This window comes from Aphidius gifuensis, linkage group LG5 (genome assembly GCF_014905175.1).
Source record: "Aphidius gifuensis isolate YNYX2018 linkage group LG5, ASM1490517v1, whole genome shotgun sequence".
NCBI lineage: Eukaryota > Metazoa > Arthropoda > Insecta > Hymenoptera > Braconidae > Aphidius > Aphidius gifuensis.
The window spans coordinates 20,438,527-20,456,858 of NC_057792.1; the positions used below are offsets into that span (position 1 = coordinate 20,438,527).

At 26.7% G+C, this 18,332-nt stretch overlaps 4 protein-coding genes and 1 non-coding gene across 5 annotated transcripts; 3 read left to right on the top strand and 2 right to left on the bottom strand.

Moving 5' to 3' along the window:
- The first annotated feature begins 413 nt into the window (after positions 1–413).
- On the top strand, positions 414–4,977 carry LOC122856560 (uncharacterized protein DDB_G0287625). Its single transcript, XM_044158240.1, has 4 exons — positions 414–602; positions 702–1,019; positions 1,116–2,438; positions 2,487–4,977. Exons 1-4 carry the CDS (start codon positions 480–482, stop codon positions 4,935–4,937), a joined length of 4,215 nt encoding a protein of 1,404 aa, XP_044014175.1. The 5' UTR covers positions 414–479; the 3' UTR covers positions 4,938–4,977.
- Positions 4,978–5,211: 234 nt separating this feature from the next.
- Positions 5,212–6,406, bottom strand: LOC122858451 (60S ribosome subunit biogenesis protein NIP7 homolog). Its single transcript, XM_044161357.1, has 4 exons — positions 6,238–6,406; positions 5,933–6,158; positions 5,688–5,828; positions 5,212–5,612 (listed from the first exon to the last, which is right to left on the bottom strand). The coding sequence occupies exons 1-4, from the start codon at positions 6,291–6,293 to the stop codon at positions 5,493–5,495; spliced, it is 543 nt and encodes a 180-aa protein (XP_044017292.1). The 5' UTR covers positions 6,294–6,406; the 3' UTR covers positions 5,212–5,492.
- Positions 6,407–6,801: 395 nt separating this feature from the next.
- On the bottom strand, positions 6,802–12,198 carry LOC122858439 (bifunctional glutamate/proline--tRNA ligase). Its single transcript, XM_044161335.1, has 3 exons — positions 12,065–12,198; positions 9,820–11,990; positions 6,802–9,609 (listed from the first exon to the last, which is right to left on the bottom strand). Exons 1-3 carry the CDS (start codon positions 12,108–12,110, stop codon positions 6,886–6,888), a joined length of 4,941 nt encoding a protein of 1,646 aa, XP_044017270.1. The 5' UTR covers positions 12,111–12,198; the 3' UTR covers positions 6,802–6,885.
- A 166-nt stretch (positions 12,199–12,364) lies between these two features.
- On the top strand, positions 12,365–12,437 carry Trnak-uuu. The gene has a single exon. It is a non-coding gene; the product is annotated as a tRNA-Lys (tRNA).
- Positions 12,438–12,480: 43 nt separating this feature from the next.
- LOC122856561 (uncharacterized protein PFB0145c-like) lies at positions 12,481–16,692 on the top strand. The gene is made up of 12 exons (XM_044158241.1): positions 12,481–13,081; positions 13,150–13,346; positions 13,423–13,594; positions 13,701–13,735; positions 13,805–13,952; positions 14,022–14,174; positions 14,235–14,396; positions 14,782–14,946; positions 15,019–15,921; positions 16,003–16,098; positions 16,240–16,302; positions 16,453–16,692. Exons 1-12 carry the CDS (start codon positions 12,680–12,682, stop codon positions 16,594–16,596), a joined length of 2,640 nt encoding a protein of 879 aa, XP_044014176.1. The 5' UTR covers positions 12,481–12,679; the 3' UTR covers positions 16,597–16,692.
- The last annotated feature ends 1,640 nt before the right edge of the window (positions 16,693–18,332 follow it).

The following is an 18,332-nucleotide window of genomic DNA, read 5'->3' on the forward strand; positions in this document are numbered from 1 at the left end:
CTACAAATCAGTACAAATTTATGTAATTTAAATGTATATTAATTATTTTAATTAAGTGTAAATAATTAAAACAATATAACAGAAATAATAAAAAAAATTTTTCTCAATAGAAATTCTAGTTATTTCTATTTTCTAGTGAGAAATGTACTTGAAAATTGACTGGTGGAAACTACCCTTCATTTACACAGTTGACTCTCTCTCTCTGTATTTTTTTTTTTGTTTGTTGAGAGAGAAAAAGAGAGAGAGAGCAGTTGCAAGTTGTTGTTATCTTTGCTTCTCATTTTTTTGGAGTATAATATTTTATACAAAAACATAAACAAGTTTAATTAATATAAACAAATTTTGTTAAAATACATTTGTCGTTTTATCATATATTTTTTTAAATTACAATTTTAATAGTAATTTATGTCATTAGTTGTTGAAATATTAAAAATTTAATAACTTGATTTAAAAAGTGTTTTTAAAAAATATTAATAATCATGTCAATTAATGTAACCGTTACGGGAAATCCTGTTTGTATTAAAAAAAAAATAGTTTTATCTGACTTTGAACAGATCAAAAAAAATGAACGTGAACGAAGAAAAAGATTACGTTTAGCACAGGTATTTTAATTATTTATTAAATGGCAAAAATTATTTTCATACTGATGTTTATTTTTCATAGTTGATAGAGTGTAAATAAAAATTGTTTTATTTCATCAGGTTCGACAACAATCAAAAGACATGTCATCAAAGCTTTTGGAGAGAGCAAAAAATATAGCAAAAAGTGAATTAAATCGTTATGAAAATAATAAAAATTCACCATTAAATTGTTTACATACACAAAAAATTATGGAAATACAGCAAAAATATGAAAATGATATTCGAGATATTGGACTAGCTCATAACACAGCAGCATCACAATTAGAACATAATTCAGCTGATGTTGATGAAATTCTTGACATTAAAAAAAATTCAAATCATACTGTTGCTGTAGAACGTGGAAAAATTGCAAGTCAAAGATTAAAAGAATCATCACAGGTAAATTAAATAATAATTCAATTAATTTGTCTAGTAATTTAATAAATAAATAAACCTTGTTTTCATGACTAATGCTGTTGAATAATTTTTGTTTAGATAAATGATCCTATTGCTGTGCAACAGGAACGTCTTCGTCAAGTACGAAATGTAGAAAATATAAGATCTTCTATGATAGCAAGTTTATCTACAAATTCATCTCCAAAAAAAAAACATACTGATGTACAAAATGATGAATTAATTTCCAGCTTAAATGACGAAACAAGTAAAAAATTATCACCAAAAAAAAATGCATCGAAAAGAAGTATTAGTAAAAAATCACCAGTTAGAGTAATATCAAAACCAACAATAAAAGTTTCAACTACTTATCGTAAAAATAAGGTATCACATAGTCAAAGAAAAGAATTTGATGATGATGATCATCAAGTACCATCTACAGTTGATAATAAAAGTCCAGATAAAAAACTGGATGGTGTTAAAACAAAAAATCCTGTGTTATTGGTGAATTTAAATTCTGAAAAAACAACTCAAACAACGACGAGGTATAATCCTGGAGATTATAGACAAGATACATCAACTGATAAAAGTATAAATTCAATGACAAATGGTTCTTCTTCTTCTAATTATGAAATTGTAGTTGATGATAGAGTTGCTGAAAAGAAAAAAAAACCTACAAGTTCAGTTAATGACGAAATTCATATGTATAATCATTTTACTGGACAACGAAATGTGTACAAAAGTTCAACAGAACTTGCTGAAAGAATTGACATGACAAATGAACCAAATGCAAATGAAATTGCAAGAAAATCATGCACAACTGAGTTGACACAATCAAATGAATTTAATAAAAAATCAAATCAACGAATAAAAACACAATCACGTGGTCAAAGTGCATTATTACGTGAACAAGTACGTAATGATTATCAAAACTTGATGGAAAATTTAGATCATTTATCACGTGAAGAAAGAAAATTAAAAGCAGCTTCTTTATTATCATCAACAAAACAAAATAAACATGATAAAATTCAAAGTAGAAAAAAAGATATGCAAGAAATTAAACAACAAAAAATGAATAGAGCATTTGATAATATCACAGATAGTTCACGTAATGTTCCACTTGTTGAAAGAATAATAACAATTCAATCAAGTGATCATGAAAAATCATCACATGTTAATTCAGATACAGATGAACAAGATTATACTGATATAACTCGTGATGAACAAATATTAAAAATGTTACAAAGAATTGAAAAACAAAAAAAATTATTACTCAAAGAATATGGTACAGATTTACCAGATAATATATTAAGCTCAAGTACAACACCATTATTTCAAAATTCATCAACAACGACAAATGAAAAACAAAAAGATATAACACAAGAAATTGAAGTTATTAAAATAATAAATAATGATAAAACAAAAAAATCAAAAGAAAATGATGTAGTTAAAAATAAAGTTGAAGATAAAAATATACAAGTTGAAATTATAAAACCATCTGATGACAATAAAGAAAATAATAATAAAATTGATGAAATTGAAACATCAAGAAAATCAGATACATTAAAATATATTGAACCAGTTGTAACAATTATTAGACATGGTGATAGTAACAGCAGCAGTAGTAGTAATGATACAGGTCCAATAAGAAAAAATAAAAATGATTATGCAGATAAGACAGAAATTAAATCATTACCAACAAGTAAAGCTGGTTCTCCAGTACAAAAAAATTCATCATCAGCTCCAGTATCAAGAACAACAAGTCCTAGAAAACGTGAGAAAGTTAAAAAATTAAAAACAGTTGATAATAAAAAATCTAATGATAAGCATCACTATGTAGATACAAATACTGATATGAGTTTTAATAATTCAGCTGTCAATCAACATCAGCAGCAACAACAACAACAACAATATTTAAATAAAAAAATGTCAGCTCCAAAAGAATCAATAATTAAAAATAGTTATACATCTGATACATCAACTTCATATGCAAGTTTACCAGCAACAAGACCAGGTGCATCATTTACAAATAACAATGACAATAATATAACACCAATACTTCAATTATTAGATTCACCAATGAATAATAATAACAGAAGATTACAAAATATAAGTCCTGTATCAACACCAGAAACTCCATCACCAAGAACACTTAGAATTCCATCAAATAAACCAAATTATTTAAGAATTGGAAGATCATTAAGATTTGAAGATGATAAAAAGCCATCAAAATATAATATTAAAAAAAAAATTATTGTTGATAATAAAAAATTACAAAGTAATAATGATGATGATGTTGATGGTGTTGAAAAAAATTATCGTAATACATGTACTTGTGATAATCCAACTTGTCGATATATTCATCATAATTTAAATAAAAATATTGATAGACCTAGAATGAATAGTGATCCAGATACATTAAAAAGATATGATGAACTTCAAAATGTTTGTAAAGAAAGAATAGCTTCATTGAATGCTCGTATAAAAAATGTACGTGATGAAAATCAAATAATGGATTATTCATTATTAGCACCAAGTGATGATACAATATTAATGCAAATGCCACCACCACGTCCACCTCGTAGTGATTTATATTGTGTACAACAATTAGTTGATAGTATTGAAGTTATTCATACACAACTTGCTAAAACATTATCTGATTCACAAAAAATAATGACTGGTAATGCAAGAAAAATATCTAAAAATTCAACAACATTAAAATCACCAAGAATTGTCAATAATGTTAATGTTGTTGATGAAGTTATTGATGTTGATGATGACAATGATGATAATGATGATGCTGGTGGTGTTAAAAAAACAAAACCAAAAGTTGTAAGTGATGAATTTGTTAAACTTGATTTAAATCGTTTTAAACCATTTGATTCAAAGCCCAATAAAAATCCAATGACTCAACATAATCAGGATGACATTGTTGAAAAATTATCAAAAGAAATATTAGAACAAAGTAAAAATGAAAAAAGAAGAATAATATTATCGCCTGAATCAGATAGCTCAATGAATAATCAAGAAATACAAAAACTTGATATATGTAAAATTTCAAGTTGTAATAAAACAAGACCACCAATAAGTAATTTACAATTTAGAGCAGATATGATATCACCACCTCGTGAATTATCAACAATATTAGAATTTGATACATCTGGTACATTGATTAATCGTAGTCAAGTTAATATTTCAAGTCCAGTTAAAAATGTACAATCTAAAAAATCTTCATCATCATCAAACGAACGTGAAAATAATAAAAGTACAGAAATTGAAAAAGCAATGTCACCTAAAAAAATTCATAAATCAAATGAAATTAAAAATTATTTATATGAACAAGTTAACAAAGAATTTAGACAAATTAATAGTATACAAAAAGCATCTAAATCATTATTGATAAATTATGAAAAACGTTTAAAAATGAATGAAAAAATAACGTCAAGTAGTTCAACAAGTTTTTCTGAGTTATCAGGAATATCAGAAATTTATTCAACACCAACATCAACTGAAACATTTTTAGCAACGTCATCTGAAGGAATTGAAGAACATCTACAAAAATGTGGTATTAATTGGGCATTAACAACATTAAGAAAAACACGTGAAGCTTATGCACTTAGTTCATCATCAAATTCTGATATTAAAACTGATGTATCACAAAAGTTGTCATTAATGGGAACAACAACAACAAATAAAAATAAAAAACATACATATGGTTTACCTGATTTTAGTGATGTGTCATCTATATCAATTCAAGAAGCAAATAAAAGTACTGAACGTGGTGTACTCATGAAAGCAAGAACATCAACACCAAATATTCAATGTTCTAATTACAGTAGTAAATCAAGTTTATCAATATCAAGTGCAACTACTTTTACTAGTCAGGATAAAACCGATAGTATTAATTTAGTGGCTAAAAGATGAATGAATTTTCATTTTTTTTAAATATTTTTATAATTTTATAGCTGACAAATATAGTATTAAATTAAATAAAAAAAAAAATGATGAAATTGAATTAATTGATATTTTTTTATAATTGAAATGTTTAAAGTTTAACTTGTCTCATTGATTTTTTGAAATGAAAAGAAAATGAAAATGAAAATGTTAATAATATAATAGCTAAAAAAATAAATAAATAAATGAATTTTAATTGAAATAAATGTATTAATTTTTTAAAGAAAAAAAAACAAGAAAAATATATATTGATTCGAAATTTTAATTTAATTTATTGTTGTTACTAAATATATTTGTTAATCAGGTCAATAATTTACTTGATTTTCATGAAATAAAATACAAAAATATCAAGGGTAAATTATTGTCCTGGTTGACAAAAAAATGGTACCAGGATTTAATTATTTTATCAAGCTGACTGTAAATGTGTACCATTTGTTTGTCAATCAAGAAAATAATTTACTCTTGATTATTTTAAGCCACTCTTTCCATATAATTAAAATATACCTATTATTAAAATTAATTTTTTTATAAAAGTGTATCTTCTGATCTAATGTATTCTCCTATATCAGCTTCATGAAAGCAAATTGTTGACATTGGATCAGCTTGTTTACAATCTGATGTGCTTTTTGCAGCAACACCAAAACCCTGTAATAATTAAATCAACAATAAACAACAAGTTTCATTTAATTTTTAGAAAATAAAATAATAAACAAGTCTTACAATTGGAATGTCATTCATGGAGTACACAACAACTCCTTGATATTGTGCTGTATTTTCAGTGATTTTACCTAGACCAGCTTTAGCAACATGATGTCCATATAAAAATTGTTGTTCTGCTGATGATTTTAACCATATTTTGTGCTAAAAAATATCCAACAAATAAAATTTAATAAAATAAAGAATTAAAACAAAATTATAGATTGATTATTTTGTTGCTGGTGGAGTGATGTAAATAAATATTTTACCTGGGCATATGGAGCTAAATATTGAAGAGCTGTTATGTGCAGTCTGAATTTCCCAGACTTGGTAAATTTACCAAAACATGTACCAAAACTCATTAAATGATCTGGGGCAATTGTCAAAGCTAAACCTAGATTTTTTTCAGCTACATAATATACACGACCTTTTCTTTCACGGAAACAATAATTTCCATCTGCTCGATCAATCAACAATTTAACATTTTCACCAATGCTACAAATAAAAAAAAATAAAAACACATGAACAAAATTATGAAGAACAAATAAGCAATTTTAAATCTCTTGTCACTTACTATTTTGTTAGTTTTTCAAAAACTAATTTTGTTTGTTCTTCTGATAATCTTCTCATTGTTTTTATTATATATGTTAATTATTAACAAACTTTTTTTTATGAAAAACAACACTGAACAACACCACGCGTTGATCGGTTGCAGGTTGCTAAATGACACCTAACCTAACTCTATTTAGTTAAGTCTTGAGATTTGAGAATGTGGTGCGGATATATTTTTTTTTTTTTTTTCAACAAAAATGTTTTGCGCAAGTCCGACAAATTTCGAAATCACATTGAAGTCATATCCACCTTTAGAAAATTCATATTTATAATTTATAAATTAATTCAATGTTTAGATACATTAGTCAATGTCAAGAGTATTTTTCATTTTAAAAATTATTAATTAGATAATTTTAAAAATTATTAATTATCATTCAAGTGCATCAACTGACAACGTAATATTAACACATTTGTTGAATAAACTATTTTGATATGAGTGAAAGATAAAAAAACAAATACATTTTAATATTTAAACAGAGAAATTATTGATTAAAATATTAAAGGTAAATAAATAAAAGAAAAAACATTTATCTTTTAATGAAAATTATAATTTTTATTTACTTATTTTTTTAAACAAGTGTTTTTGATAGAAAAAAAAAAAGAAAAAGCATTAATAACTTCTACCGAAAAGAGTAAAGTATTTAGCTTTATTTTTGCAATCTGGATGAACACATTTGATTCCATTGATATCAATGTTAGGTTGTTCAAATGGTATACAAAGAGTTTTTGCTCCCATTGATGGTGCACCAGCATCACTCTCTTCTCTAGTACTCTCAGCTTTGATTTTATCTTCACAGCTTATTTCACCGCAGAATGGTGAAAGTAATAAATTCTTTTCATCAAGTTTTTTACAAAATTCTGTCCATTCATTTGTTTGTATGATGTGTTGATTTAATTCACTGGTTGCTTTGGCAAGCATACTGGCTTGTATATTATCAAGAGTTTGTAAAATTGTATCAAGAATATTTATTCTATTGGCTGTTAATTTTTCGCCATTGTCACGTCTAACAAGAGTAACTTGGTTTTTTTCTAAATCTTTAAAACCAAGTTCAACTCTTATTGGAACACCTTTTAATTCCCAATGATTGAATTTCCATCCTGGACTATAATTATCACGATAATCACCGTCAACTTTAAGTTTATTATCTTTTTTTAATTCATTTTCAAGTTTCTTACATTCATTCATTAATTTTGTTCTTTGTTCTGGTGATGTTGTTGCTGTTATTCCACATGGAACAATAATTGCTTGAACCTTAGCAACTTTTGGTGGTAACACTAGACCTTTATCATCACCATGGACCATAACCATGACACCAATTGTTCTTGTTGTAATACCCCAAGAATTTTGATAGACATATGATTTTCCACTGCCTTCTTCAGCTCCTTCAACTTGTATACCAAACATTTTTGAAAAATTTTGACCAAGATGATGACTTGTTGCACCTTGTATTGCTCTACCACTTGCTGATATAAATGCTTCAACAGTTGTTGTATAATCACCACCAGCAAATTTTTCTTTTTCACTTTTTCTACCACGTACAACTGGTATTGCAAGATATTCTTCATAAATTCTAGCATAAAGTTCAAGAATTTGTAGTACTTCTTCATCAGCTTCTTGTTTTGTTAAGAATGCCGTGTGACCTTCTTGCCAAAGAAATTCACGTGTTCTAAGGAATGGTTGTGGATGTTTAAATTCCCATCTTACAACACTGTTCCATTGATTTAATTTTAATGGAAGATCCCTATATGATTTAAGCCATTTAGCATATGATGGATACATGACAGTCTCAGATGTTGGTCTAATTGCAATTGGTTCAGCCAAATCAGAATCACCAGATTTAGTTACCCATGCAACTTCTGGTGCAAAATCATCAATATGATCTTTTTCTCTTTCTAAAGCACTTTTACTTACAAACATTGGAAAAGAACAATTTTCAACACCCAGCTTTTTTATTTCACCATCGAAAAAGTCTTCTATTATATCCCAAATTGAATAACTCCATGGACGAAGAATATAACATCCAGAAACATCATAATATTCAATCATTTCACCTTTAACAATAACTTGTGAATACCAATTTGATAAATCCTCTAATTTTCTAGCTTCAAGACCTAATCTTGTTCCGGTTTTGGAGCTATCATCTTTTTTTTCAGCTTGTACTTTTGGTTTTTCTTTTTTTTGTTGTTGCTTTTCAGATGTCTTGGCTTTGGTGTTACTGTTACTGTTACTTGACTTGGCGTCTGTAGTTGCAGCAGCATTTGTTGGCTTCCACTCTTGACCAGTGGCTTTTTTATAATCTTCTTTTAATTTTAGAAGAACTCCAACTGCCTCTGTTACAGTTGCCTTATCAGCTTTGGCACTTTTTAGCTTTCTAACTTTATTTCCTTGAGTCTCAATTTTTTTTGACAAATCATTATCAAGACTAGATGCTTGGTTGTTTGATGAATCCATTTGTTTTTCACTTGTTGATAATGGTGTCTCTTGTTTAACTGTTGGTGACTTCCACTCTTGACCATTGGCTTTTTTATATTCTTCTTTTAATTTCAAAAGAACTCCAACTGCCTCTGTTACTGTTGCTTTATCAGCTTTTGCACTTTTTAGCTCTCTAACTTTATTACCTTGAGTCTCAATTTTTTTTGACAAATCATTATCAAGACCAGATGCTTGGTTGTTTGATGAAGCCATTTGTTTTTCACTTGTTGATGATGGTGTCTCTTTTTTAACTGCTGGTGTCTTCCACTCTTGACCAGTGACTTTTTTATAATCTTCTTTTAATTTTAGAAGAACTCCAACTGCCTCTGTTACAGTTGCTTTATCAGCTTTGGCACTTTTTAGCTCTCTAACTTTATTACCTTGTGTCTCAATTTTTTTTGATAAATCACTTTCTACACTAGAAGCTTGATTGTTTGATGAGACCACTTGTTTTTCACTTGTTGTTGATGATGGTGTCTCTTTTTTTACTGCTGTTGGCTTCCACTCTTGACCAGTGACTTTTTTATATTCATCTTTTAATTTTAAAAGAACTGCAACTGCTTCTGTTACAGTTGCTTTATCAGCTTTGGCACTTTTTAATTGTCTCACTTTCTCACCTTGATCAGCAATTTTTGATAAAATATCATCAGCTGAATTATTAGAACTTGCTGTAACTGGAGATGCTTTCCACTCTTGGCCAGTGGCTGACTTGTAATCACTCTTTAATTTAAGCAACAAATTAACTTCAGGAGTTATGACAGCTTTTTCAGCTTTGTCTGCTTTTAATTGTCTTATTTTTTCGCCTTGAGCAGCAATTTTTGATGACAATTCATCAGCAGATGAACCACTTGGTGAAGAGTCCTTAAATATTAAACAAAAAAAGCAATTAATAAATTAATTAATACAAAACAGATGGTTGATATTAAACGTGACTGATGACGTTGATGAAAAAAGGTAGGGATAACATTCTTTTCTCCCACTACAACTTGATGTAATCAATGGGGAAAACATATACACACGTATTACAAATAAAAATAATAAATAATAAAATGATAAATAAAATATATATACCTTGCTTACTGATGTAACTGATTTTTTAGTTTCAGTTTTTTTTGGAGCTGCTGATGCTGTTGAATGTCCATCTGGAATATGGAACAATACAAGTGGCTGTTCACAAGATGTAAATCCACTTGCTGGCATATATGGTACATCACAACGGAAAAATCCTTTTCTTTGAAGTTGAATTATTTCACCTTTCTTGACTCTAGTCAATTCACTTTCACCCATCAATTTGACCTCTTTCCTTGTTTCTTTACCAACAAAATCTTTAAAGTCATCATCTTTACCAAGAACACCTTTACTAATAATATGATCAAAGTAAACAGCATAACATGGTACTGATTTATCACTTGATGATTTATCACTTCGATCATCAATTAACCAAGTTAATTTAACTGTATTTTTATAATCTTTATTTTCTAAATTTAATTTACCATCAACACTCGTAATAACACCATTTTTTTTGTTGATTTTTTGAATAAGAATATTTCCCCAATGAACAAAAGTTGCATTATTTCCTTCAACAAGTGTTTCAGCGTCTGTTCGTTCAATGAGAATATTGGCTCCAACTTTAATTTTTTTAGTACCAATTGATGGATCTTTTGGATGATTTTGTACAGTCAAAGTATCTTCACTTGCTCCATCAATTTTAACAGGAACTAATTCATTGTTATTCAATGCAGTGTATCTAATGGCAATTGGATCAATGACTTTTTTATTGAATGCCCATATTTTATCCCATTCCATAAATACAACAGATCTTGAGCTACCTTGAGCAATGATAAATTGTTTAAGCCCCTCAACAGTCATTCCACGACGTACTATTCCACGTACAGTTGGAAAACGTGGATCATCCCAGCCATCAACAAGTCCCTCATTGACAAACCAAGTTAATTTTCTTTTAGATAATACAGTATTTGTCATGTTGAGTCTTGAGTATGCCCAGATATGAGGACGACGTAAACCAAGTGCATCAATAAACCAATAAAATTGATCATCTCTGTCTAAATACTCAGTTGTTCTTAGTGTCAATGTTACACCCTCAATACTATCAACAATTGGACATGCAAAATCATATGTTGGATATACATTATATTTTGTGCCAGTTCTTGGATGTGGTTCTGGTTTACATCTGTATATTGTTGGATCTCTCATAGCACCATTCAATGAATCATAAAACATTTTAGCTCTAATACAACATTGTTGTCCTTTTTCACTTCCAGCTTTCATTTCATTCCACATTTTGATATTTTTATCAACTGAATTATCTCTATTTGCTGATGGTTCTTTTTTTTCACGTTGATCTCTCATAATATCAGCTGGTGTATCATCAGCATATGCTTTTCCTTCTGTTATTAATTTTTCACAATACTCCAACATTAATTCAAAGTAATCTGATGAATGAGTAAAACGATCTGGCTTTATTTCAAGAAGTTTCAAGTCTTCTAAAATAGCTTGTTCAAATTCAACATTTTCTTTTGCTGGATTTGTATCATCAAATCTCATTATAAGCTTTCCTTTGTATGCTTGAGCATAGTGCTGATTTAATAGAGCTGCTTTGGCATGTCCAATATGAAGATAACCACTTGCTTCTGGTGGAAAACGAACAATTACTTTTCCCATTTCAGCACCAGGTAGTTCAATAAATTGTCCTTGTTCTTTTTTTCCTGGACCATCTTTTTTTGTAACAGCTGGTTTTTTTGTTTGATTATTTTTTTCAGTCGATGATGCACCAATATATTTTTTCACTTCAGGAAGTGAAAATACTTGCTTGGACCAACGTTTAATATGATCATATTTTTCATTAATTTCCATTTTATTAATTTTCAAAAATACGTAAATATCAGCAAGAGTCAATCGTTCACCAACAAGATAAGTTATTGTTGACAAAGTTTTATTTAAAAATTCAAGATCATCTTCACTCAGTTCCTTGTTGGCTAATTGTCCATTTGAGAAGCTTATCCAACTGTTAACTCGACATTTTTCTAGACGACTATCACCCCCAGCAAGTTCTGGAGCAAGTTGTTGTGACAATATACGAGCTACAGATGTTTCCCAATCAGAAAGGATCTCTTTATCATTAGATAACTCAATATTCGTTGGCTTTTTCCATTCTTTAATAAGCTCAATAGTTATTTTAACTTTTTTTGATGAATTTATTAATTCACTGACTATCAAAGCACCTATAAAAATAAATTAATTGTTATATAAAACATTTCGACATATTATTTTTTGCAAAAATCATTAAAAATTATACCTAGAGGAAGGTCCTGGGAATTTGCAACAAGTTTCAAATTCTCCATTGTTTATTAAACAGTTAAATTAATTTTAAATTGTTGACACGTTTTTTACAATTTTTTTAATGACAATATCACACAAAATTATGACCATCTAACCTAAAAATAGAGAATAAATTTGTGGCGTAATCTAGATTTTTTTCGATCCAACTAATTAATTACCAAAAACAACTAGAATTTTTTTAGTAAAATTTGAAAATCATCAATTTTTTAGCCGTAAGAATATGAACCAATTTTAAAATCCATTGAAAATCATAGCCGCCTAGATAGCTCAGTCGGTAGAGCATCAGACTTTTAATCTGAGGGTCCAGGGTTCAAGTCCCTGTTTGGGCGATCATATTTTTTGCAGTTGTCATCAATTTTTATAGTGCCCTCTTTATCAATTTCACAAACTATCAATTATTTGATTTTTTTTTTGCTCCAAAAACTGGAGCAATTGGGCAAGGTTTTACTTTGACAGATAAAAAATAGTGTCACTTTTATTTACATTAAAAATAAACAATAAACAAAAATATTTTGACTATAAAATCAACATAAACATCTAACAATAATTTAAAAAACAAAACCAAACAAAAATGCAGTGTAATGAATTTATAGGAGATTGTGGTGCATCATCAACAACAACAACAACAACATCAACAAATGATGTTGTTGATGGTTGTCCAGTTGTCATCAATAAAACTGGTTTACCATGTGGTGAAATATCAGGTCTTGAAATCCTCGATGAATTTCGTGAACTATACAAAGCTAGAATAAAAAATATTGATAAACATGATGATAAATCATCAGAATTAAAAATAAAAATAATGACTGAATGGATTAGAGATCTTGATGAACAAAATACAATGCTTGTTAAGACAGTCAAAGAGTTGGAAGATGCAGCTTGTTCAAGAGTCAAAGTATTGGAGCATAAATTACAAGAAACATCTGGTATATTATCAAACAGCATGACACAAATTGGCAAACCATCACAAGACGTAATAAATTTATTATTTCAAATACACTTTATTTTGTTGCTTACATGTTAATTAATTTGTTTCAACAGACACTCAATGATCTTGCCCAGAGAATTAATTATCTAGAACAAGAAGAACAGACTCTAAAAAATAATATTGAATATTTAAATTCTGATATCAGAGGATTGATTCAACTGTTGGAAAGAATTTCGACAAAAAATCATTGGAATTTAGAGGGAATTGATTTCTTTTCAATCAACAAAAATGACATTCCAATTCCAAATGAGTAATTGATTATTATAATTTGCTAATTTACCATGATTTATCAATAATAATTAATGAATTTTATTTGTTTTTTATAGATGGACATCTGGACAGGTAAAAAAATATCAAAAACCTAGTAATAAACAACTTCGTATAATACTTGAAGTTGATAATAAAATTGTAAATTCATTAACACCATCTGTACCATCAAGATGTGATTGTCAAAGTGAATATACTATTCATTCAAATTCAAATTCTCAAAGTCCTCTTTAACATAAATTAATTTATATTTATTTATTTTTTGATATAATAATTATTATTTATATAAAAAACAAAAAAAAAAAGTATAACACGAGTTTATTTGTTTATTTATTAGGGCGGGGGAGATGATGATAATGTTGATAAAATTGAGTAAGTATATATTTAAAAATATGTATTTATTTGTCTTTTTTTTATGATTGATTTTGATGTTTTTGGTAGATATCAAATGGAGCTACATCATCGAATTGCTGATCTTAATAAAATAATACAAAACAAGGAGGAAAAAATTCAAATTTATAAAAGTAAATTTGAATTACTCAGGGACAAGTTGAACAAACGTCAGGAAGTCGATGGCTCTGATGATGATGTAAGATATTTATTTATTAATTAGCTTTTTTTTTATTATTACGTGGTTGTTATCATGAAGATTGCGTAGATCATACAAATGTTGGAACTCGTGGGTAGTGAATTAAACAAAGACAAGAGTAATGAAAATTCCATTGAAGATGTTGATTGTCTCAAGTTTAAAATTGAAGATAAAACAAGGATCATACAAGAATTAACTGATCAATTAAATAAACTGGAAAAGGTAATTTAATTTTTTGTTTTTACTTTTATCAAGTTGAGCTATTTAACAATATTATTTTAGGAAAGCTTAGAGACACGAGAAGCTCTAGCTGTAGAAGTTGCTGAAAAACATGATTCAAATATTCGTTTTAAAAATGAACTTACTGATCTTGGAGAAAATTATAATCTTGTTACAAAAAAACTTAAATATCAAGATGAATTAATTAAAAAAATGCGTGATCAACTAAAAAATGATAAAACAGTAAGTTTTTAATATTTTTTATTTACAAATTAATTTCAAATCTTTCTGCTTTTTTTTTTAATCATTTATTTTAGCTGAATGATTTATCAAGTCCTATAAAATTTAGTGATATTTTGTCAATTAAAAAATCATCACGAGTTGATCGAAAAAAAGAACAAAAAGTAAAACGTCAAGCTGACAAAATAATTAAAGAAATAAGTGAATTAACAAAAATTGAAGATTATTTAATGAAGAAATGATTTAAAAAATTTCCACTGTCACCATGTACCACTTCCTGATGATAAATAAATTTCCTAGATCCATTGTTAATTTATAATTTTGATTAAAATTTAACCAACCTGTGGTTTAATAATTTTAGGATATATCTTCATCTTCAAATAATAAAAAAATAGATGAAAATAAAAACGACAATATTATTTCAAGTCTTGAAAAAATAAAAAACATGATGGAGACTGAAAGTAATTGTTTGCTTAATTTAAAACAAGAATTTTTTACAATACATCCAATATTTAATAACATGGAAAAATACAAAGTGAGTATGATTTATCCTCAAGTTTTTCATGGTTTATTAGCTTGATTAATAACGAAAAAATTTAATCAACAGATTGATTCAGAAGAATTTATAACAAGTATAAATAAATTATCAAAAAATATTGATAAATTATCAAGTATATGTCTTGAAAAAACAAAATCAATTATTGAATTTGAATATGTTCTTCAAGAAGTTAGAGAAAATAAAAATATTATTATTGAAAATGACATAGAAATAACAAGAGAACAATTTGGCTTAATGGCTGAATTTCGATTATGCACTGTTGAAGTACAAGCATCAACTGAAGATATTAAAGATGAAATTGAAGAAATATTATCATGTTTAAAATCTCGTAATAATGTTTTTATTGAATTAAAAAAATTACTATCAAGTACAAATAATAATATACATATGAAAAATGATAATATAAAGAAACTAATTAATAATTTAAAAGCTGATCATGATGAAAAAATGGAAAACAAAATGATGATAGTATTGCAAAAGTCAAATTTAAAAGATATTGAAAATGAAATGATTGAAATGTTTAATAGAATTAAAAATAATACACCAGATAATGCTGTTTTGTTGTTGATAAAAAAAGCTCTTGATACTATTGATAATATAAATTGTAGATTGAATGTGTTTGTTACAAAAGAGACTGAAGGATTGTCATTGTTTAATGATGCTAATTTGTTACTTGATGATGTAAATAAAAACACAAACACTTTAGAAACTGAGATAAAACAAGTATTAATTAATGACGGAGTAATTGAAAAAATTTTTACTGATAGATTTAAAAAACTTGATAAGATTGAGAGTGAACTTGATTACGCACACACAAGATTGCAGGATAATTTAGAAAATATTATTGCTATGAGTGAACGAGCTGCTGCTGATGATGATGATGATGATAAACCAGTTAAAAAAATGAAAATTGAACAACTTGTTGAATCGTTGTCATCAAAAGACAAACTTGTTAGTATTTTTGTTTATTTTTTTTTTTGAAATATATAATTCACTTTTCATGTAGAATTTAATTTATTATTTTATTTACAGTTGGAACATAAAGAAGAGATTATTCGTATTCAAAAAAGCTCTATTCAAGTAGCTGAAGAGGAACTTAAAAATTTAGATGAACGATTGCAAATGAAGGTAGTTTAAACTTGAATTAAAAAAATTATAATATTGTATTGAAGTATTTTTTTTTACAAGTAATTTATTGGAAATATTTTAAATTTTTTTTCCATCACTTAAAACATGTATTTTTAATAATTATATTATTTATATTTTTAGATTAATGAGCAAGTTCGAATTATCAATAATTATCTAGAAGAAAAAAAACATTTAATAGAACAGGTTTGTTTAATTAATTTAATTTCAATTAATTTTTGTTGTAAAATATTTAAAACAATAAGAAGAAGTTAAAAAAAAAAGAGTTATATTTTATTTAAAAAAGAAATAAACTGCCTTGTTGTGAATTAAATTAATGAAATTAATATCCCACAGAGTCAACTACAAAATCAAACGATAAGACATTTGCAAGATGCTTTGGTTGATGCAAAAAAAGGCTTATCAAAAAGTCCAATAATTTCTCATCGTGATAATAAAACACCAACTGTGTTCAACAATAACGATATACAAGAAATATAACATATTATAAATAATTAATTTAACATAAAAACATAATGCATTTGTTGTTATAAATAATACCAATTGTAAATAAATAATAAAATCATGAAATTCAAATGAACTTGTTGTGTATTTTTATTATAAATTTAGTTGGATCAATTTTTAAATATTTTAAAATGATACTTTGTCTTCTAGCTTACCAAGATTATAGAAGAAAATTCAGATATGAAAAAAGAGCTGCTGGCTCATCAAGGTGATCTGGGAATAATAGACAGAGAAATAAATGATGAACGTAAAGAATTTATAAACTTGATATTCAATTACAAAAAAAGACTAGCTGTATCTCGTAAATTATTAGAAGAAAAATCAGATGAATTGGCAAAATTAAAAGCTGATTACCAATTTATTAATGTAAATTTTTTATCATCATTTATTTAATCATTTTTGTTGAATAATTTTTCATTATGAATAATTGTTAATTGTATTTAGAATAGCTGTTGTATACTTGAAAAAAAAATTCAAAAAATTGAAGATAATTATGCACAAACATTGTCAAGTATATTAAAAAATTTTTATGAACTTCAAGAAAAGTTAAAAACAACTGAGGATGATTATAAACGTGTTTCAAATGATTTTGAAAAAAGTCAAAAAATGCTCATTGATGCATCAACACGTGAAATTGATTTACAGCAATCGATAGCTAAAGCTGAATTAAATCCTGAAAAGGATAGTAAAATAAATAAGTTGGAAAATAAAATTGTTGATTTACATTTAGCTTTGGAAGAAATGCAAGGTAAACTAGGACTTAAACAAAAATGTCATTGTTATAAAAGCCAGCTTCTTTCTCTACGAAAAAGGGTATTTATTTTTATAAATATTTTATTTTATCATTAATTTTTTGGCTTTTTATTTATTATAATGTTTTTTTTTTCCTCTGAGATTACTGTTCTTCAAAAACAATCAAAAGATTTGATCAAATTGAAGGATTTATTGGCACAAAATTGTGAAAATTTTAATCAATGCAACTGTAGTTATTCAAATATCAATAATAAAAATCGAAGACGAGATAAAGAAATATTTAAAAAGTAAATATAATTATTAATAGAAAAAATAAATTTGTCGAAATAAATAAACGAAATAAAAATTTCGATTTACATGATTTTGTTTTTGTAGAAAAAATTCGTAGAAAAAATAATTTTGTCGTGATTTATTTCGTTACAATTCAAGTCCTCGTAAATAAATCTATCGAAATTTATTTCGACAAATTAATTTCATGCTACAACAATGTAAAAATTAATATTAAATATTTCTAAAAAGATGCAGAGTACAAGCAAGTGAAAATCGAAATTTAAAAGCAAAAAAAATAAAATCAATTGCTCGTAAAATTTGTCAAAAGGTATAAACTAAATTCAACAATACCATTAACTACAATATCAAACAAAAAAAAAATATATATTTTTACAGAACAATATGATGAATACAGTGCCAATAAAAAAATATATAACATCATCAAGATTAAATATTGATGAAAACCGTGACTTTGGTTACCAATCATCAAACAGCAAATGAAAATATCTTTCACCTTAAATAATATCAATTTTTTTCGAGCAATAAAAAACCTATCAAATCAATCTAAAAATTTTTTTTCATCATCTTCATTACAATGACAATCCAATTTAAAAGATAAAAAAAAATTAACAACAATATATTTAATCCCAAAATAACACTCAATAATTGTCGATTAAACTCATTTTTTT